This window comes from Thunnus albacares, chromosome 11 (genome assembly GCF_914725855.1).
Source record: "Thunnus albacares chromosome 11, fThuAlb1.1, whole genome shotgun sequence".
NCBI classification, from domain to species: Eukaryota; Metazoa; Chordata; class Actinopteri; order Scombriformes; family Scombridae; genus Thunnus; species Thunnus albacares.
The window spans coordinates 15,607,330-15,629,789 of record NC_058116.1 but is presented as its reverse complement, the minus strand read 5'-3'; the positions used below and the strand labels follow the sequence as shown (position 1 = coordinate 15,629,789).

Here is a 22,460-nt window from a genome sequence, read left to right as displayed (position 1 = left end):
ACATTGGGGAGCTTTAATCAAAGAAGCTTTTTATTTAAACCGGTCAGACAGAGCAGCTTTAACGAGGCTGGAAATATTATTTAACTTTATTAAATGTCGTTTAAACGGATATTAATTCATATATTAATATGACAGAACTGCTTCTGATATATTATGAAGCGCTTTAAAAAATATTAATGACAATATTCAATCAAACATCATAATTTTGGGGTTTTGTTGAGACAAAAGTAGATCAGAAAAAGATGATATCACCATATGATATCCAATATTTTGAATACTGGATATGTTGATGTTACATTTATGTTATTATTTGATGAATTATAAATAGTACTACGACTAATAATAATATAATAATATATAATAATAATAGTGAATCTTGACATGTCACGAGGAAATCTGAGGTTTTGTAGTTTTCCTTGACATTATCAGGTTCTTCGGACCCAGCCCCAGCGTCGCCAATCGGCTTCCCTCTTGGAGAGAGTGGACCAATCAGCGACAGTCTTTGATGAATATTCATGAGTCCGAGATTCAAACCTTTGAGCGAGTTTCTCTTGGTCCACAGCATCATACCTAGGACTTTTCACAGGCACAAACTACATTTTCTTATGAATGGAAGGAGAAAAAGTCAGTTCGGCTTAAATTGGGACCCATCCTTCACTGAGATCATAGAAGGAAAACAACAAAAGCAAGACAAGGGGAACCGCCAGAAGAGATGACAATGACTACAATTCCAGAAAGTCTTAATAGCCCTGCCTCAGGAAAAACCGTTTTCATGGAGTTTGGACCCCCGAGTCAACAAATGTCGCCTTCCTCCATGTCTCACGGACACTATCCCATGCACTGTTTACATTCTGCAGGTCATACCCAGCACGACAGCTACAGTCCAGCCTCATCGTTCCCCAGATCTTTGGGTTATCCATACGTAAACTCCGTCGGCAGCCATTCCACCAGTCCATATCTCAGTACAGTACAGACCTACCAAAACAGCTCGGCACTCACACAGACTCGGTTAGAGGAAGCAGGTAAGTGTCCAACAGCGTATTTGGATCTGAAATATTAACTTTCTATGTTTGGCACGGCTTTCTAATGTATACAGTCCTCGCTGCATCGAAAAGAAGACCCAGATGTTGGAATTAGGCTTGGTAATTATTTATTGCGTAACGCTATAAACAATGTATGCAATTAAGGGTAATTATACCTAAAGTACAGCCTGTAAAACTTGCGCTGGAGTATTCATTGCTGCGCAGCACTGTAGGCTACAACTGCCTCCTCATTTTTTTTTCATCTTCTCTTCTTTTGCTCTTTTCTGTCTCGCAGCGCCAGAAGCAGAGAAAAACACAGTGGTCGAAGGCGGAGAAGTTCGGTTCAACGGGAAAGGGAAAAAGATTAGAAAACCAAGGACTATCTATTCCAGTTTACAACTTCAAGCTCTGAACAGGAGATTTCAGCAAACTCAATATTTGGCGTTACCAGAGAGAGCTGAGCTGGCAGCATCGCTGGGTCTCACTCAGACACAGGCAAGTCCAACAAACTAACGCACAAATAGCTTCACTCTGCAGCAGCAGCAGCAGCAGCAGCATTTTACACCTTTTAACGTCATTCCTTCTTCCAAATCCTCTAAAATTATTATTATTATTATTATTATTATTATTATTATTATTATTATTATTATTATTATTATTTACAGATTATATCTAATACAAGTCATCATATAATATTATGATGCACAATTTTGGACACCAAACCAAGGATGCATTTTGTTTATCTCTAATTATTATCATGTCATTCATGCCTTAATATCAATGACGTGTTAAGACAGTAATATCATAATCAATGGCAAGATATTAGCATCCTATTTTTCTCGCTCTGCATTTGTGTGTGAAATCTACAACGTGCGTAAACTGTGCGTAATTCTTTTTAAACTGCCGTTTAATTTGTACTCTTAATTTAATTTTCTAATGCAGATTATATCCTTTGTTGTCCTAACAGGTGAAGATCTGGTTTCAGAATAAACGATCCAAATTCAAGAAACTGATGAAGCAAGGCGGCGGCACAATCGACGCCAGCGCTTTAGCCAGTGGCCGTGGACTTTCGAGCGGTTCTCCCTCGGTGGCACCTGTTTGGAGCTCGCCGACCACTGTGAAGACTTCAGTGGGGACGACCGGATCTTACATTCCCAGCTACACCTCATGGTATCCAACCACACACCAAGAGTCTATGCAACAGTCGCAGCTCATGTGAACAGAGACCTCAGCCATCGACTCTGCCATGGCTCGTGTATCAGGATGGTGAAGGGCCCTGCAGCCGCTCAGCGCGGCCCAGCACTGAAAATGCACAACACCAACCCCTGAGTTTGCTCCCGCATGCCGCCAGCTGACACAGTGGCCTCCTCATACCGGATGGCGGCAAGCAGCAAAGAAGAAGAAGAAGAAGAAGAAGAAGAAGAAGAAGAAAGGGAGCTGAGAGACAGAAAAGGCACACAATGCGCCCAAGGGCAAGAAGTCCGTGACAGTCAGCGGAAATCGAAGACAAATGGATCCTTTTTTTTTTTTGGCTGCTGTTTATCACATTTCTGTCAGTTTCTATTTCTTTTTTTAAATCATATTTGTGAGAGCAATTCTGTTGTTGAGCTGTAGGCTATATGTTTATAAGAAAACACATGTTTGTTTACACCAGATTTCGGACCCAATGTGATGAAAATAAATTTACATTCATCTACAGGTAAAGATCAATTAGGCCATGGGGGTGTTTCTTTCACCAAAATAATAATAATAATAATAATAATAATGACTAATAAATTCCACCAGTTACCACTAGGCCACATCCAGAGCATATTGTGCAAAGCCTCAAATCGCTACTATGTTGTTTATATGTTTGTTATTTAAGTTAAATTATTCAGACTAGTTTTTCTGTTGAGGTCAGTCTGTGTTCATTTTGTAAGTGTGTTTGAAATAACAACACTGTGTTGTTAATGCTGCACTAACGCAAGCAAAGCTTTTCTATGCCGTGCCCCGGTGTTATGTGAACAATGTAAAAGGCCTGACGATTTGCTGCTTTAGAAAAAAAAAATATGATCCTGAGGGCGAGCAGCTCATTTGTCACTGTATTTTGTACATAATTTTCTGATTTGTTTTTGTGCTGTACTGGATACGCTGTGAAAAAGGGTTTTAGGCTTTCTGTATTCGTCGAGATGTGTTTAGTCAACATAGAAAATATTTAGTTTTGTATTGATCACTTTAATTTATTTATCAGTTTCTGGAGTTTATGTACATATTGTGCAAATTTTCAAAAAGCAGTAAAATAATGATTTAAATTATGTCAAGAAAGGTGTCTGATTCAAACTCAACTCTTCATCCTCCGCTCGCAGGAGAAAGAAAAAGGCTTCAGCACGATGCAGGTTTAATGCGAGCTGACACAAAGCAGTATCATGTTGGTTATTGTAGCAGACACCCTGTGAGTGCGTTTGTGTGAGCTGCAAAAGGCTCGTCGTTTAGATTTATGGTCATGTTTAACATTTAGCCCACATGGTTTTGTGCTGCTGCTGCTGCTGCTCACTGGTTGCAGATGTTGTCAAACATCTGCAGCGACTTGAGAATTAGAAATCTGACTCACTTATTCATCTACATCAAAATATCTTTACACGTGGCTCAGCTACATTTTATGCATTAAAAGGAAAAATTTAAAAAATGAACATACCAAGCTAAAAATGACAGAAACAACACGAATCTTTTGCTCGATACAAGCTGGATCATTTCTATATTTGTGATTTAACCGTCGCGTTGCGGGAGATCTGGATTCATTCAACAACACAGCTTATTTCTTTTCAGCTTTTCTTATAGATAATCTTCTTTCTACTTGTCACAATCCCCGTTTTTCTGCCATGAATGGGAAAGATCAACTGTGTGCGTTAAGTGAATAATTGCGCAAGAGGCAGGTGCTGCAAAAAGACTGGATGAGCAGACACAGAGGAGATCAGTGAAAGTGAAAAGTTCAAAGGCCTTCTCGTTTGGGGTTCACACTTCATTCATTTACTCTATTAGTCAATCTTGTAGCAAGGCTTCTATTTATTTTGATCGGGAAAAATTGGTAATAATTGTACCAGTTTGTGTATTTTAAAAAATGTATTTTGATCTTTTGATGTCTGTCTCAAGGAAAGGAAACAGAAACTAAGCTGCCCATTCAAACACCATTAACACTGGACTGGTTATACACGGTAAAATACAATTAAAATTAAATTAAGAAGATAAATAGGAAAAAAATATTCACGGAAACTACACACACATTTATTTTCTGAAATAATATGTGCCTGAGAAAGAAAAAAAGAATGAAATTGTAAATGCGTGACTTGTCCTCGCTCTCCTCCAGCTGCCACATGAATAGACAATGTTGTATTTTGCAATTATAAAGACAAATTTGATGCAAGTCTGCACAGAATCCCTTTAAAAACAACATGAGTCCAGAGATGTAACATCACAGCCGAGCACTTCATTCATTTACAATTAGTTTCATGCTTAAAAAGGGCAAATCAGACCATCATAATGACACATTAATTGATCATATCTGCATTTATTATTATTATTATTATTATTATTATTATTATTATTATTATTATTATTATTATTACAGTGCTGAAGGCAGTTGCTGCATTATCTCACCATCACATGTTAACAAAAAGAAAGCTCTGGCCTAGTTTATGTATATTATCTGTTCTGCTTCAACCTTTGCTCTCTTTTTTTTTTTATTCAAATGCAAAACTCAAAACATATACAGTCCTTCATGAACAAGCCTACTGAGAATAGGCCTATTCGATACCATTAAGAAAGAGTGTGAATTGTGCTGCTGTTGTTGCTGCTGCTACAGTGAGCATAAATCTGGCTACCCAACCCCAGAAAGGCGCAGCTGCACATCCAAGAGGGTCAGTGTTATTTCGCTGTATTCTCCCCTTGATTATACGAGCTGAGCCCATCAAACCCAGCATAATTACAGTAATTTCGCCCCTTATTTATTCTAATGCAGTTTCTTATCTCTGAGGTAATTATGGGCAATTTTTTTTCGCACGGAGGATCTTTCGGCGTTGACAAAAGAGATATGTGCTCTGAAAGAAATTTGCTGCTGCAATAGAAAGAAAGAAAAGAAGAAAAAAAAACAGCGAAATAGGTGAGCTGCCATTTCGTCAGTGTTCCCCTTACAGACTTAGCCTATGTATAAGGCTGGCAAATTGCTTGCAGGTGTAGGCGACATCACGGAGTTGTCAATGCGAAGAGGCTTCAAAATTAGCAAAGCACAATGTAAGAGTAATGAGAGCTGCAGCGACTGAATTAAAGGACAACTTCTGTGTCTCCCCTTCCTCACATTTCCTCTCGATGTGAGCAGATTCCCCAGCTAGAGGACTTTTATTTCAGGAAAAGAAGCTCCTTGGTTGCATGTTAGTTTAACCGAATTTAAAGGAGGGTATAAGGTATATTTTCACTTTTAATGAACTAGTCTTTAAAATAGTTTAAAATCATCAAATAATCCGCAACAGGCGCAGAGAAAAATAAACAAATGTGGGAGAGGAGAGGCAGGTAAATCAAGCATATAACGAGAATCAAGTCTGTTTTTAATCATCACCAATGCAGCCAGTCACCACATTATACTTTCATTGCAAAAAAAAAAAAAAAAAAAAAAAAATCGAAGAAATAAACGGATAATACACACCTTCCAGCTTGAAGTTGAAGTGGAAAACTGTGTCTTTCAGAGATCAGCATGGAGGCAGATGAGCAGCAACGAGCATCCTGCAGCACACACACAAGATGAGCGCTTAAATCCCCACTAAATGCGTCCCATGTGTCGGTCTTGTCCGCTATAGCAGCAGAGTTCAGAATATGACTGAAAATGTCTGCTTTATTTCCCCTCTTTATAGCTGATGGAGAAAAAAATGTAGATTATTAGCATAAATGTTTACTCCTCATTACGCTGATGACATTGTGCACTCGAGATCTTGGTAATCTTTGGGGGAAATTATGAGTAATTTTTTAAAATTTAAAGCAGCAGTCACCATGCAATTCAGACTAATTCTGCGTAGGCTCCACACGGATATAATTATCGTCGAGTCAAGATGTTAGGCTAAAAACTATGCATTGATATTCCCATTTATTATGTACATACAACTTTGACAATGTTGATGCTTGAAATAGCGGGAAATTGTCTTGTGTAAAAATTACACCCCATATTAGGACATCTAAAATTGCGAAGAATTATATAGTAATTGCAGGCTTTCACGTTTGAAAGCCAGAATGCTCAAACCAGAGCAAATGTGGATAAAATTACAGATCAGGGTATAAATTAGGATAGGGGGGTATGGCATTTACAACTTGCCGAGACAAATGCAAAAGTATAAACCACAGCTCAAATCCATGAATGAAGTTACAACAACAACAAAAAAACATCCAGAAATCCCTCTTTTAAATTTATTTTTTTAAGGAGGAAATCAATAAATATTCTAATATAATATCATTTATAGGGAAAGTTATTGAGATGTGGAGAAAACCTGAGAATATTTTGCTACTTCAGTGCCTGCAGTGATCATGATGTTACACTTAATAACAGAAGAGACTAATTAATTCTACAAAAGGTCCACTCAGGCCTATATACACCTAGATGTAATGTTGTGTTGGCTCATAGCACAAACCTGCTGCATGCCTGGGATTTGATCCTGTCAGCCTCAGGAGGAGGAGGAGGAGGAAGAAGGGTGGTGGTGGTGGGGGGGCTCCATCATGTAGATATACTATATAACCGCTGATGACAAGCTACAGTCCTAATTATGTACAAAAAACAAAACGATCCCACTTTATGGCCCGTGGTCGTGTGTGGGATATACAGTGATGGCTCTCTGTATCAATAACAAGCTCCCTACTCTACAACAGGCTCTAATAAAATAGCTACAATAAAATACTTTTTCTTCACTTGGATGCAGTAAATTGTGTTTTTGGACGTGTGCCTGTGTTTTCCATGTAGCCTACAGTCCCCCTACATGAGCAGGGGCGGATTTAGTGATTCGGGGGGGCCCGGGTTTTGCTTTACTTTTCACCCATTCTTCAACTGGGAATGTTGGTATTGGCAGTGGTAGAAGAAGAACTCAAAAACTTTTATTCTGAAGTAAAACTATTAACTATTAGCCTAATAGTAAAACTATTAGAAGGCCTACCATAGAGTAATAGTTAAAGTCCTGCATTCAAATTTTTACTTAAAGTGAAGAGTGAAAGAGAGGTTTTACTATCACAATGTACTTAAATTTACTTAACGTCTGATCAAGGTGGAGCTTTTAATTCTTATATAATGCTGGATAGTTTAATGAATAATAATACGTCATATTTTTATTTTGTCATATGTTAATTTTGTGAGTAAAATCTGAATCTACAGTGTAACCAGTAACATTTATCTGTCAGGTAAATGTACTAGCACAATGTTTCCCTCTGAAGTACAAGTACACAGTAAGTAAGTACAGATGCATTTTGTTTTAAGTGCTTTTGGGACCTTTTGTAAGTTATTTCGGGGGACAATGAGTTAAAATAGTAACATAATTCAATATTTTTCATATCCTAGCATCATAATAAATCTCTATAGCTGTTCGGGGCCCTTTTAGTTGGGGCCCCAGGCAGTTGTACCTTCCCTAATAGTACAGTCCGCCCCTGTACATGAGCCACCCACTGTAAATATGTAGGTCAATCTGTGTGTCTTCAGAGATCAGAGACTTTACTTGTGAGACGTGAGAAATGTTTCCATGATGTTGTAGCTCCAGGCTGTCTTGGACCTAGTTCCTCTCCCCTTTTTCTCTTCTTCTCAGGCTGAGTTCATAAAACGTCTGGAAAGCGACTCTGTGACTCCACCGAGTCTGAGGAGCTCGTGCTCATTCATACCCGCCCTCATCTTCCTCTGCTCGCATGCCAAGGCGTGTTGTTGTGCTCCCACCCCACCCCTCCTCCCCCAGCTCCGCCTGCGCCCCGGGCCTCTCTCTGCCTCTGCCTGCCTGCCTGCCTGAGCTCCGGCTCGGCTAATCATCTGTTGACGGACCCGGGAAAAAATTTTTTTTATTACCCCCGAGACAGGAATTATCTTAAGCTTGTCCACACTCGGGTTATCACTCTAAAACTCTTGTAATACGCTACAAATCAATTATTTTTTGGTATTTTCCGACAAATTTCTGCCTTTCACATCCAAAAAAACCTGAGAAATTGTAATTTTAATAAACCAGCATTAAATATTTGTGGTAGCCTGCACCCATAAAGAGATGAGGGAACAAGTTGTATTGTGTGTTTTTGTTTTTGTTTTTTTTAAATTCTCATGACAATTTCCTAAATTAAACCAGTTAATGTGGGAAAATCATGCAGCACTTACCAAGCACAGATGTTATGCTTTAAAATAATTTAAATGGCTATAAAATGAAATATTCTAAACTGAAACAGGCTAATAACAACATAACATGCAGACGTAGCTACAGGCTACTTGTAATGAGGCCCACTAAATAAATGCTAAATAAATAGCAGGAACAATATACAAATTCTCCCAGTCATCCATAAATGTCTGTTAGGAAAGAAAAAAGGAGGGATGCATGTGCACAGAAAACATTTTATTTAAATAACGTCTGGCCATATATGAAACACTGCTAAAATAAATAAGACAAAAATACAATAAATTGTGATACAAGTAAATCAGAGGGTAGGACAATCAGTAGCTTACGGTGGTTAATGGATTTGCACCAATAGCCTAAAAAAAAGTCAAAACGACATGAGCTATTAAAAAGCTGTGGTAAAATATTTACAAACGTGGATTCAGACACTTACCCCCCAATATATTCAAAACAGCTAATGACATGAGGAATGGATAAAGGTAAGCTGTTCTTTCTTCTTCTTTTTTTTTTAAATCACAACAAAATGAGGTCATATTGAAAAAGGCACGATACAGTTAACTTGTGCTACATCTGTGACAGGTTTGTCCTGCTGTGAAGGTTTTTGTTTCGCAGGAATGGCAAAAAAGTGACGTCCGCGTTAAAGAAGGCTTTGCGCCCAGGCTGTGATTGCTTTGGGTAATAGTGGTTCATTCATCCCTCGACATAATCAAAATAAATAAATACAAAAATAACTGTAGAAATCTGTGTCTAACATTTTTTGCCAGCGCGACAACTGGCAAGGTCCATGAACCTGTCTGGCTCCATTAACTTCTCCTAGATGCTTGCGTGTAAAGTTCACATGGCGCACACACGAGGTCTGTAAAATGAAGGTATTGGCATTTTTCTTTTTTCACCAGTATTGTCCGATTTTTACCCGATGTTTGTTGTTTGTTTTTGTTTGTTTTGTTTTGTTTTTTTTCTTAGAATATCGTCCCCGCACTTATGGCGGAGTTGTGGTGGTGCTGGAGCAGAGGAGGCTGCAGATGCGTCGTAGAGTTCGTGGTTGAGTACCAGGAGTAGTTTGCCAAAAACGATGAAGGCGCAGTCGTGTTGGGAGGGCTGCTGCTCTGAGGTAAACTGGAGTTGACATTGTTCATTCTTTGAGTCTGTGGAAAGTCCCAGGCAGTAGTTGGTGGAGACGTGCAGGGGGGTGATTCACTGGTCGCAACATGTTGGTCTGGGGGGATTTCTCCACTTTTCCACAGCTTTTTGAACTTGGAGCGGCGGTTTTGGAACCAGATTTTAACCTGAGAGAGTGACAGGTAGAAGCATAAAATTGATTAACCAATATGTTTAGGCGCATATCCCCATTTGACAGTTTTAATTTATCTTCATATTAAACATTAAGTGGATATTTTACAGCCTACAGGGTCCTGTGTCTCACATGTACCCACCTGTGTTTGCGTAAGGCCCAGTGAGGCTGCCAGCTCGGCCCGTTCTGGTAGAGCCAAATACTGCGTCTTTTGAAACCTCCGCTGAAGTGCAGCCAGTTGGAAGCTGGAATAAATGGTTCGAGGTTTCCTGACCTTCTTTGGTTTTCCATTAACCAACCGGATTTCTGGCTCGCTCTCTTCTTTCTCTGGAGAAACATTCAAATGCAATTGACGTTATGCATGAAGATTATTGCCAGTTGGCGTAGCACTGTTTGTGTGTGTACAGCTAGCCTAATAATTAATTTTATTTAATCAGATTTTAATATTATAATGCAGATGAAAAAATCAGGCGAAATTGTCAAAATTAGCTTGAGATGGTCTTTAAAATATATATGTATTAACTGAACATTCATTCATGCGCGTCTGTGTAAGAAAGACGTGTAATAATTTCTGACCATATAATAATTATCTTGTCAAGTATGTGCTGCATGATTCAACTTGCTCCTCAGACATTTCATGCCATGAGCACGTTTTGAAGTTCTGACCTTGAACAAAAAACATTACATTCACTTAAATGTGCTCAAAAACGACTTAAGACCGTCCTTACCTGTATCGGCTGGAGTAGGAGAGGGGTTGGAGCCGTAAGAGCTGTATGCACCGTACGATGAGTTGAAGCCAAGGTCGTATGACTTTGCGTTATATGGCACGGTGCTGGTGGCGCTGGCATGGTACTGGTAAGCGCCGAGTTGGCCAAACGGAGACCCCGCGCAGTGGCCGGGCTGCTGGCTGTTGTAATAGCTGCTGTCCGTCGCCGTGGACACCGGCAGAGTCGGGGACTCCTGCGATTTGTGCAAGCTGTGGTAATTGCTTGAGGTAATCTGGTTCGAATGCATATCAGTATTTAAGTTCTCAAAAACCCCAGTCATCTTCGGGTTGGAGCGGAGTAGTCGTTAAACCTACGCGTAAAATTTGCAAAATTGCGAAATAGCGAGCTGAAAACACGACTCAGATTTTGTGCTGATGACACCTTTACGTGAGTCAAAACGCATCCCCGTGTAAACTGTGGCAAAAAATCAGCGGAAGGTGTGTCCTTCTCACAGTGGCCTGTGATTATCTGCTTCTCTCGGTGGTGGGAGCGCATTTATGAGAGAGTGAGAGGGAGAGCTACTGTGTCTGAGGCAACCAATGAATAAGGGCTGCACGACTGACTACTCCCCACCGCGTCCACCCTCCATTATGTGTTCAGGTCTGTCGGTCCCGGTTGTCTGCAGAGTTTCACATCAAAGCATCTCCAAAGAATCAAGAGAAAGGTACCGTGACTAAACCTGTATGTCCCAACAGGTTCGGTCCTAACCCACGAACTCAGTAATTCATCTCTTTGCGTAATTAGCCGTGTAGAGCGAGAAAAAACGTGACTTCATATGGATAATGTGTAGGTTTCACATCAGACAAACACCATTAAAATCCGTGCAACAAATTTGTTTTCAATGGCATAACGGTTACCCCCCTCTTTTGTATTTTTACGCTTGTCAGTAGAATATTTTCACGCGTTTTTTTTAGTTTATTGTTGGAGCTTTGTTGGAAACAGGAGCCTGCATAAAATCTAAAACTACATTTTGATCTAAACGTCTCAGACAACTAAGTGAAAGTAACAAAACAGAGTCGGAAAGATGGGATCTAGGTGTTAATACAAAAAAAAAAAAAAAAAAAAATCACTGTGGATGATGCTGCAGGTGGTGTTGGGTGATGGTAAAGGAAAGCTACAGCGCCCCCAGGTGTTAGAAATATCACTTGCAACCTTTTTTTTCTATTTTTGCATTTCCTTTTGTCTGCACTGGGAGCAGCAAAGTAGAGACGGACAAACGTCCTCAGACAATAACTCCCTTCAAAGCTGTGAGGAGGTCCACATAGTCTTGGTTCACCGGAGGAACTTAACATTGAGATTCTACTGTGTGCAACTCTAACGGACTGCAGGAAATGAAGTGATGAGAGTTCTTGAGGCACTCGTCTTTATTGCCACAAGATGGCAGCATATTTCCTTTTATTAACGCTGCGGGCACAGACTGACCCAGTTCAACACCACTGCATATGTTGTTCACACTAACTTCCAAAATCTCAAGTTGGTTTTTGGTTTCACTGTCAACTGGAGCATCATTTAGCACTCCGGTGGTAGTGTGATGTGGATATACAGAGATGGACAAAGTAACATGAACACATGTACCATCAATGCAAGCCAATACAATTATACAGTCTTTATAATGTTAAATATTTTGTTGAGTCTCTGTCAAAAACACATTCAGCTCTGGAAACTGTGAGGTCTTGAATGAATGGGTTTGCCATCTTCAATATTTACAATAGCATCCACAGACACAAACATTATTTTGAATCAACACCTTGTCTGATACAGTCTCAAAAACATTTTAATATTAGAACTTTCACCAAGCTAGTGGGATGTTTTTGCAAGGCTGTTGTACTGGATTATCTTGTTTATGTGTTATTGATATTGTGTCTACCCCTACAGTACAATGGACCTGAACACTAAAGCTCTGTCTTGCCTGTTGGAGACTCCACACCCTTTTGTAAATAGCAGCACTTGTTAAATCTTACAGGGGTATAGGATGATGATAGAGGTTGTTAAAGGGATGGGAAAAGGGCAGAATATGTACAAACAGGCCATCTTTCATCACAGCATTAACCTGTTGATGAAATCCTGCTTAAAGGGGAACTGTAGTGATTTAGTACTTCCATAAAACACTTCCATAAAGTCTGGGGACTTGAAAGAGACAGATTTTCCCGACTTTTAGTCCTTATTGGTCCTTCCAGCTTCAACAATTCTCGTAATGCAACTCGACAGCGTCTTTTCTTAGACACTTTTGGACCGTTTTATTAGACCTGACATGTTTTATGTCAAGTTTGTAATAAGGTTTTCTTTCATAAATTTGGGTTCACCAAACTCAAGCCGAGATACCTGGATGTTGTGTTTTGTGCAATTTTCTTAGACGCCCTTCCAGAGCCACAGAGGACATTATACAATTGTTTTCACTGGTTGAGTAAAACTCTTTGTGATGGGTAAACGCATCTTCATAAAATCTGTGGATTACCCCTCCTAGTCTGGGAAAGCTTTACGCCGTTGCAGCTCTATTTCAATAAATCACCCTTCACTTTGATCCGTTTCGTGTTGCACATGTTGTTACTTTCCTTTATTTGTCCCAAATGTCAGTGCGTGCATGATGAGTTATCTGGCTTCTCTGTGGCAGGACCTCCAGCTCCAGTCTAGGGAGGTTTCTATCCGCCCCATTGTTTTCCTGAAAGGCAAGCGCTCCTCTCCCACCACGGGCCAATGGGGCTGCATGTCACTGCTCATTAGCAGAGCACAGTCTTCAGCTGCGAGGCATGCAGAGCCAGAATGAGCAAGAATTCTCCAGTCAGAGTCATGTAGAAGCTGAAAAAAGGCCTGTTACTGCAATTAATTATTCTCATAGTTAAAAATGGAAGTCATGTAAGCAATTATCTTCTCTGTTCAGGATGCTTTTCATCAAAGGTTCGGTTGATGAGGTTGTTTGATGGCTTGAATAAGTGTAAGTATGTTTTTTTGTTCTACATTACAGTTTTCTGGGAAAGAAAATACAAATAATTTCTTATGTCTATAACTTTTTGCACAGCTGAGTTTTCTTTGAAAGGGCCTTTTACCCATAAACCCAAATTTATGTAATTCATGCCATATAACTGTGATCCTGTATGTTTTCTGAGCTCCAGTGTAAAATATTCAGTTGTTTCACAAGGAAAATGAAAACAGCTTCAAAGTCAATTGAAAGAAGAAGAAGCTTCCTTTTGAGGAACAAAAGTCATAGTCTTTAACATAGTGGTCAGAGAAGATTACACAATCTTAGAGTTCACAGTCAATATCAGGATGTGCCAGAGTGTTCGAGACAGCACAGACTGTGAAGTAACGATTGGGCAGCATAGTTCTTAATCTACCTTCTCTTCCGGCCTTAGAAATAAATGATTGCAGCTAATGTTCTAGTCCAGTTAATTGATTATAATGTCAATGTTTTCTCCTCTGCTACGGAGCAGCTGGTACAGTGGAGCTTCCCAGTGTTCAGTGACACGAAAATGATGCCAAAAGACAGGACACAGACGTAGGCGCTTTTAGTATGCATTCCAAGTTCCTACTATTACAGAAGCTTCTCCTGACCTGCTCTTTACACCCATTAGTGTTTAAGTAGCATCTTTTCTTCCAGTTTGTATCATCTTTATTTCATCTCTGTGTTATTAAGGACACAACTACACTGTACATAACAGCAGCATTTGACCTTGTCTTTTGCTCTGCTATTAATAATTTAGCCTAATGCTTATTGAAATGCCCATCCATTATTTAATATTTCTTGAATGCTAGAAAACATCGCCACACATTATTAAAAATTATGTAAAAATGTCCATAACATATTTGTCTCTGAAGTATTACTTAGAATTCAACACACTTATAACTTGCCATGTTTTATCCTTTTTATGAACATGTTCAAAATATATTTGAAGAAAAAGAAAAGTTACATTTAAAAGTTTGCAACAAGCAAACAAAGTGTATCTGACACCTTGTATTGGAGACATTCTCGCTATATACAGTATAGTCCATATAATTATACTGCAGCCTATTTCAATCAACACTGGATTATGATTACAGCCTGTACACGATGGCAGCCTCTGAGTTCCCCTTAGAAAGGTTGGGAATAGAAAACACACGTTCATAAAATGGCAACGCTGCATGGCTGATATTGACATTGTGTCTAGAGGAATCAAAGTGCAACAAAACAGGAAGTCATTGGGAAAACTAACAACCCTGACATTTGGAGGAGTTATTGAGCGTCTGCTATCTTTTTGTGTTGTGGAAGCTCAAAAGGCAAACAAAAGCTGAGGTCTTTCCAATGACACACCATTTTCACACCGTGAGTTGAGGTTTAAGAAACATTAACTGAAGTCAGGGCTCAATAGAGGAATGTGAGTCACAGAAATCATCATCACACACTGTCCATTTGCACTGGCAACGATGGTACTGCCATTTACAAAATTACCACATGATATAGAATAAAACACAATACAGGAGGGCTGACAGAGCAGGAGTAAATCTCTTCCTGCAACCCTGTCCTCAAGAAATAACGTTTATATACTTATGATGTGGTACAAAATACAAGAACAGGTAGCTACACCTCAAATTTCATGAGTACACCCTAAAAGTTAAAATAACAACCTGCAATAATATGGTCTATGAGGAACTGGAAAGATACCCAGTCTGTGTCACAGTTAAAAAGAGAATTATTGGCTTCTGGGGGAGGCTGATAAAAGGGTAAGACACTAAACTCAACCAGATAATGTACAACTATTTGCTCAACCTGCATAATTCAGGTGTATATACTATGACTCTTGCAGGTCAAGCAGATACTGGATGATTATCTTACCTCTGACTGTTGAACAGAGGCTGAAGGATCAGTTCATGCAGAAGTGGCAAAGTGGGCTCAAAATATGACAGTGTGTGATCTTTATGTAGAATTTAAACAAGAGCTTAAATTGGAAAAGTATCTATTAGGTACAGAAAGGCTATTTGTAACTTTAGGGTGAACAACACCAGAATTCCCCTGGAAGATATAAAGAGCTGGATACATAGATGGACAAGAATCATATTTTGTAAATATACTGAAATATAGGCAAAGGTACTTGCCAAAGCATTACTTATACTGCCCATCTATGCTTCAATTATTAGCCAAAGGTTATTTGTAAATTAGGGGCTTTCTTGAAGAATTTAAGTAAAATATGTTGTACTTTATCCATGCTGAGTGCCATTGTTTTGTTATTTTAATATTTTTCTGTTTTTGCTCCACATGGGTTAGGGTCATGGTCTTGATTCGAAATAAAGGAAATGAAATGAAACACATCTCTGAAGAAACTGTACATTAACCTACTTATTTTACAATGTGTTCTGCATAATCTATTGTGTGCAGAACAATGATAATGATGATGATGTCTTACTTGCAGGAAGTTTGACATTGCTGCCATTTGGCAAGATGTGGATGGTGTACACACCTACAATGGTGAAAAAAAGATTCACTGTTTTTATTTTTTGGGGTTTTTTTGCATGAAAGTCTTGTTTGCTTTTGTTCTGTGAGGTGGGAGTCTCCATGTGTTTGCTGTTCTTGATTAGTGGACACAATATTTTACCACGTATATGAGCTGTTTTTGAGATTTTTTATTTTGTGAGAGCGTGTGAACTAAACTAACCCATCATCCCCACCCCTGTGATTCTGCTCTCACTAAAGGATGCAATATGTTTTCACTGTGTGCTGCACTCGGGGTCAACAGGAGCAGTATACTCCTGTGTTAAATGCGGGCAGGTTTCTAGCTCAGAGTGATTTGGCTGTTGGTGGATTCTCTTAGCTGGTCTCCTGCTGGGAGTATTGGAGCATTCATCACCTTGGCAACTCACCCTTTTAGTCAAATCACATTACCATGACTTTTTTCAGCTTTGGCTTAAAAGTTTAAATACCTCCATGAAACACTTTTGAACAAACCAAAGTAACAGTAGGTGGTTTATTTGTCCTTCCATTGTTTCCAAATGTTTTCAAGCATTAGCCCAAAGACGCATTGTCAGCAAATAAAGCTTCTGCAGTGTCTGCATATACATGTACCTCATGTGCTTCTTGTAAGCATGGAAATGATCTTACCAAGTGTTTCTTGACCTCTCTGTTTGAGGGGTTGAGCCTGTTCTGCAGCACTCCGGACACAAGAGGAGATGGAAACATTCACCAGGGTGTTCATGATTGAGCATGTGTTTCCTAAGCATTAGTCACAGCGGCTTTTCCCCCTGAAGAAAAGTTATTTTTAACAACAAAGGCTCTAATGACGAGCACTGTAAGACAATAACAATTGGAGGGAAGTGTTCAGTTTTGAGCTTGTAACAGATGCTTTGGTTAATGTTTGATGCTCCGTTTCAGGACCTCTTTCGGATCGATTCAGTTACCGTCAACTATAAAGTATATTTTAGATTAGCCTATCTCAGAGAAATGATGATCCTGATGTTGTATATGAAAACCAGAGAAGTCTCAGAATTAAAAAATGCTCTACACACCTGCTAGTTCCTTTGTGTTCATGAAAATCTTTATTTCTCTATTTTGAAAGATGCGTTTTTCAGAAAATAACAAAGTCCCAACTCAGGTAAAATCCCTGCCTAGTAAATAACAAGATGGTCATGACATAATGATAATACACCCTCAAGGGAATTCCTTCACACCAAAGCAAAAATGATTTTGCACTTTGCAGGGGTAACAAAGGAATCCCCAGAATTCCCTGTGTCATCTGCACGGCCTGCCTGAGAAAGAATTCAGCGAGGTCTGCGAGGTCCCGCTCCTTTCATTGTTGATTCAGCGGCACACACCCCCACCCAGCAGCCATAAATGGAGGCAGTCCTTTGTGCGAGAGGAGAGGAGCAGATTTACTGCGGATGGTCTCCCTACAAAGGACCGTGCCACTGTCACAACAGGACCAGGATCAGCTGCTCCCACTTTCACACAGTGTGATTTAACGCCGTGCTTCACACGGCCGCTGATGCAGACACAACTTCTACAGTCAGTCAGCATCCAAGCACCTCAACAGCAACACAGTGAGGGGATGAAATACACTGGTACTATTATCAATATCTCTTTCAAGAATAGTGTGAGTTGTCCAGATTCCAGTACTGTCCAGAAGTCCAAAACGTACTCTTTATCTCTTTATTTCCCTCACAGCTGACGCTTTTGCACTGATATTTGAGACTACATCAGTGAAGATTTTGGTGTAGAAGCGGTTTCATTAGTAGTCTACTAAACTAAGATGTAGAAAAATAACAAAATAAGCATAATATGTTATCATTTTACATGCCTTTGGTGCTGTATAAATGTCATTATAAATAAGATTGGGCCTTCAGTCTATCAGAAGTCCTTAAAGCTGCAACATCCATCTGTTTTAACATTGTGGTCTTCAATACGGCTTAATTCCTTGGCCCACCAGCTGGCAAAGTGCCTATGCCAACTGTGCATTTTGGGCATGTTTCCTTGCCTCCCCGATAACTTCGGGGCTTGGTTTCCTATGTCAGTCCCTCTTATGTTGACTTAATTACTGTGAAATGTAAGGAGCTGGTCCCTCTGTCTTACCAAAGGTTTCAGAACTTCTTTAACTTAATATTTTGAGTCTGATGGTAGCTTATCAGTAAAATCTGACCTTTAACACTGGTATCACTCATATCAGCATCTCTCAGCATCTGTTTGCATTGCATTGTAGTCATCACTACAGTTTTAAGCCTTGGCACACCAGGAGCTTGCCTATGCCAACTGTGCATTTTGGGGATGTTTTGTCTGATTACTTCTGGGCTTGGTTTCCTCCATCAGTCCCTGTTATGTTGACTTCATTACTGTGAAAGTTAGGGAGGTGGCCTGTCTTCTGGGTTTAGATTTCAGAGCTTCTACGACTCATAGATCCCCTCCAGACGTGTTTTAAGATGTAAATACTCTACTTCAAATAATAATTTGTGTCTAACATGGTTTTTCCACAAAAAAATCAATTATCACACAAGATGTCCATTCTCAGTGTTTGTGTACTGGAGGTTTCACATTTCAACATCACACTTGTGGAAGTTGAATTCTGGACCAGGATCGGCTTCCAAACTAGTTGTGATGTCACAAATTATGATCGTAGGTATATGCCTTAAACTTAGATTTTCAATGAGCACAGAGAAACTTTCCTCCTTTAGCAGGCGAAATGAAAACACCTTTCCAGTGTCAAACTCTGCACATACATCATTCTGCACAGTGAAGCTCAAACATCCAACTGAGGGAACATGAAGCAAAACACATTTTTGAAGGGGGGCTTTAAACATTTCAGCATGAAGGTGGCAAATCAGTGAAATCCATTGACAAACACAACCATTAACAAGTATGCTTCTCTGAAGAACACCTGTGTTTACGCATAAAGTGAGAAGATTTGAAATGGAAAGTTTATAGATTACAGCAGCTAGAATCATCCAACTATAAAAAAAAATGTTCAGAGGAACAGCCTTGCAGTAGTGACAAATAAGGGACAAAGTCAACTTTCAACATATGGATATTGTAAAAAACAAAAAGTATGTCAGTGGAAGAGAGGCTGCAACATTAAGAGAAATTTATATATTAGAAGGTGTTATTTCCTCAAATCATATTGAAAACTTTCAAGTGGTTGTTTAACTGTGAGGTAGCATGAGCAATATTTTACCTTTAACTGGCTAAATTTCAGTAAGCAAACATGTAGAATATATATGTAGGTAGCATTAGAAAAGGGCTTCAAGTCTCTGTTCGCAAATGAAACTTAATATCTTCACCGGCAGATTGACCAGGGGGCCACACGGACCTTTCTCAAGTCGGTGTTCATTTTGTTCCTACAAAAGTAAAGCTAATCTGTGAAGAGAGGCCTCGTCACCTGCAGGGGTCCATCTGCTCGACCTGCACCATCTCTCTGGTTTCTCTGGTTTTTCTTCCCACTGACCTGAGACAATACAGAGGCCGGGCAGGTTCACCTCCTCCGACAGCTCGTGTTACACAACCACCCAGGGCAATAGTGGACATGAAAGTGCTGTTTGTGTGGTTGGTTGAACCCAGGTAAAGGCAGTTACACACCTTTTCGCTCACGGGGACACACACCGGATTATCTCAAACAAGCCATTGAAGCAACAGATTTTAACCCAACTTTAACCCAAATTAGCTTGGGTTAAAATTGCTATAATATACAGTATATGACACATGTCGATTTCCAGCTTTTCAGTCTGTTTCAGTCCGGATGTGCAGCTGTTAACTTTCTGAGACGGAGTTTCACATGTTTTTCAGTTAGAGAGTCATTTGAATTGTGAAATACAGCAGAGTTACAACCAAAAGAGGATGTGAAAAAGCGTGCCCAAAGTTGAAAGAGTTGTCTCACACTCAGACTGTAAATGAGCAGACATTTCTTATCACTGTACATCTGATTTCTAAATCTTTATTAGAATATATGTTTTTCATTATTGAGAGGCTAGTAGAAGAGACACTGATGTGTACCAGCCCTCAACATTTAACCAGGTTTTCTGCCAGCCGTTACTGGATGTAGGAGATCTCACACTTTCAGTAAAGAGGCTTATGATGATTAAGTCTGATGCATCTGTTACCGAACCCACAGCAACAGAGATGCCATTCACATATCTCACACTGGAACCTCCTGAGTCATTTGCTGCAATTAGGAATGTGGTGAAGACCCCACTGAACCCCCCAACCCTCGCCCACTGACCCACAGAGTTACAGAAACACACTCACACACACATACATACACACACACACACACACACACACACACACACACACACACACACACACACACACACACAAAGACACGCATGGGGCTTTCTATCTTTGACAATGCCTGCATTGTGTTGTACTCCGCTGAGTGGTTGTGGCCCAGACTGGTTCAAACTTCACACTACCATCAAACATCGGCAGATATAAAAGTAAGCGAGTGATACAATGGAGCTGTTTTGTGTCGCTGGCAGGTTTTTTAGAAGATAACACATACTGACTCATATCACTGCTAATGGTGGGTAGAAACTGCAAATCTCCAAAATGACAGTTAAGTTAAGTTTGTGTAAAGATTTATGAATCCTGGAGGACAATAAAATGTCCCAGATGGAGGATAATCCTTCGGATGAATTTAAAACCTTAACCAAAACTAGAAAAGATGACTTTCTGAAATGCAATCAGTGTTGGGATCTTTTGTTGTATATTGATTACTTATTTATCAGCGTAGTCACTCAGCAGGTGTTATTGATGAGAGCATACATTAATAATTCATGCATTTCTTCTTGGATGAATAATCCCTGTTCAAATCATTTTTTGAGTCAGATAACACTCCAATAAATCCTGATATAACTGAACTTCCAACCTTTCAAAGATACAACAGGCTGTTAATGACCTACAGCAGCTTGGCTCCTTGTCTGGCTGAAGGAGGTTTATTTGTTCAGCTGACTGACACACTTGCTGTTTAGCTGCTTCCACCTCAACAAAAATAGCAAAGTAATGCTCATTAGCATGTCTTGGTTGTTCCATTTGTCTGCTTGCTATTCAAATATATTACCCGAAGGAGTATGACAGATGACAACACAATACGAATACAACAGGATACTCAAAATGTAGGAGGAAAGTGGCCACATATGATGCCAAGATTAGGACAGATAGATAAACAATATGTATTTTGTTAATAGCTATTCTGCAGTTGTTTTTTTAAATCTGCAATCTGCAATCCAATCTTTAAGTCTTATCATTTTCAGCAAATCTTTTTGATCTGTAAGCCACTAAATTCTTATTTTTCTTGTGATTCAACAACAGTGAAAGAGGAAGTCATGTATTGTTGTCTAACTTGTCATGTGATTTTGGATTTGACATGAATGTTTTGCATTTTCAGCATGGGGGAACATGAAGGAAGATGCAAGTCAATTATAATGAAATTGTTATTGTATTTGGTTTAATCTATAATTCAAATGTGAGCAAAAAAAGTAGAACCACTATCAAAACTCAAAATGCAAAACTGGAACATGTTAGTACACTCAGAATTATTGACAGATTCTTTCATACAAGTTAAGTCACTTTTTATTTATGGAGTCCAATATCACAAATCAAAAATTTGCCTCAGGGGCCTTTACAATCCGTACAGCATACATCATCCTCTATCCTCAGACCCACGATTCAGATAAGGAAACTTCCCCCCAAAAAACTTTAACAGGAAAAAATTACAAGGACATACTGTAGAAGGACTTAAACAAGCAACAATAAGCAGCGGAAAGTTTGATTCAGTTCAGATCAGTTCAGAGTTCCATATTGTCCCTCAGGGGGCAAAAGGCCTTTTTCACAGAAGACATTTTGACATGTCACAGTAGTTAAAACACAGACATTGAAATGAATGATGGCTGAATTCCATTTAGCTGCTTCACTTTCAGAGTCCTGGTACTGTTCATGTTGCCTCACTGTCACAGCTTACTGGGACACTTACTGTATAGAACAGATCCATTGTTAATGTTATTACCTGTGCTTTTCCTTCTATGACAAGTTGAAATGTCTGCTGCGGCCTGTTTGAGGCAAGCTGGTCTGCAAACATAAAACACAAAATCATAATAAACAACTTATTTGCACACAAGACTAAATATCTGAGAAGAGGAATACAATCATAAAAATGAAGAAAAAAATCCATGGCTGACCTGCAGTGTACAATGAAAACACATTATGTCAAAAGTGCAAGTGCATTTGCAAAATCTAGACATGCACCAAAGTTTATTGACAACTTAATTTTTCTAGTTTGAGTCAATTGGGCCCATATGTTTTTATATATATTGGGGCTTTTTATGCCTTTTTTCATTATAGGGACATTGGAGAGATGACAGGAGTTGAAGAGAGAGAGTGATTGTGGGTGACAGACAAACAAGAGTCCGGAGCCGGATTTGAATCACAGCCATTGCATTTATAAGGCGTGAATCTTAATCAGTAGGCTATCTGGGCGCCAATTGGGTTCATATTTTTGAATTATCATCAGCTGAGAAACACATAAAACACAGATTGTCCATCTTAGACAAATGTTTCAATTATGTACAT

The 22,460-nt window shown here is 39.4% G+C and overlaps 2 protein-coding genes across 2 annotated transcripts; one reads left to right on the top strand and one right to left on the bottom strand.

The window, feature by feature from the left end:
- The first annotated feature begins 476 nt into the window (after positions 1–476).
- dlx1a (distal-less homeobox 1a) lies at positions 477–3,290 on the top strand. The gene is made up of 3 exons (XM_044366223.1): positions 477–1,022; positions 1,318–1,517; positions 1,990–3,290. The coding sequence occupies exons 1-3, from the start codon at positions 713–715 to the stop codon at positions 2,239–2,241; spliced, it is 762 nt and encodes a 253-aa protein (XP_044222158.1). The 5' UTR covers positions 477–712; the 3' UTR covers positions 2,242–3,290.
- A 5,322-nt stretch (positions 3,291–8,612) lies between these two features.
- On the bottom strand, positions 8,613–11,495 carry dlx2a (distal-less homeobox 2a). The gene is made up of 3 exons (XM_044366066.1): positions 10,409–11,495; positions 9,823–10,007; positions 8,613–9,675 (listed from the first exon to the last, which is right to left on the bottom strand). Exons 1-3 carry the CDS (start codon positions 10,725–10,727, stop codon positions 9,349–9,351), a joined length of 831 nt encoding a protein of 276 aa, XP_044222001.1. The 5' UTR covers positions 10,728–11,495; the 3' UTR covers positions 8,613–9,348.
- Positions 11,496–22,460: the final 10,965 nt, after the last annotated feature.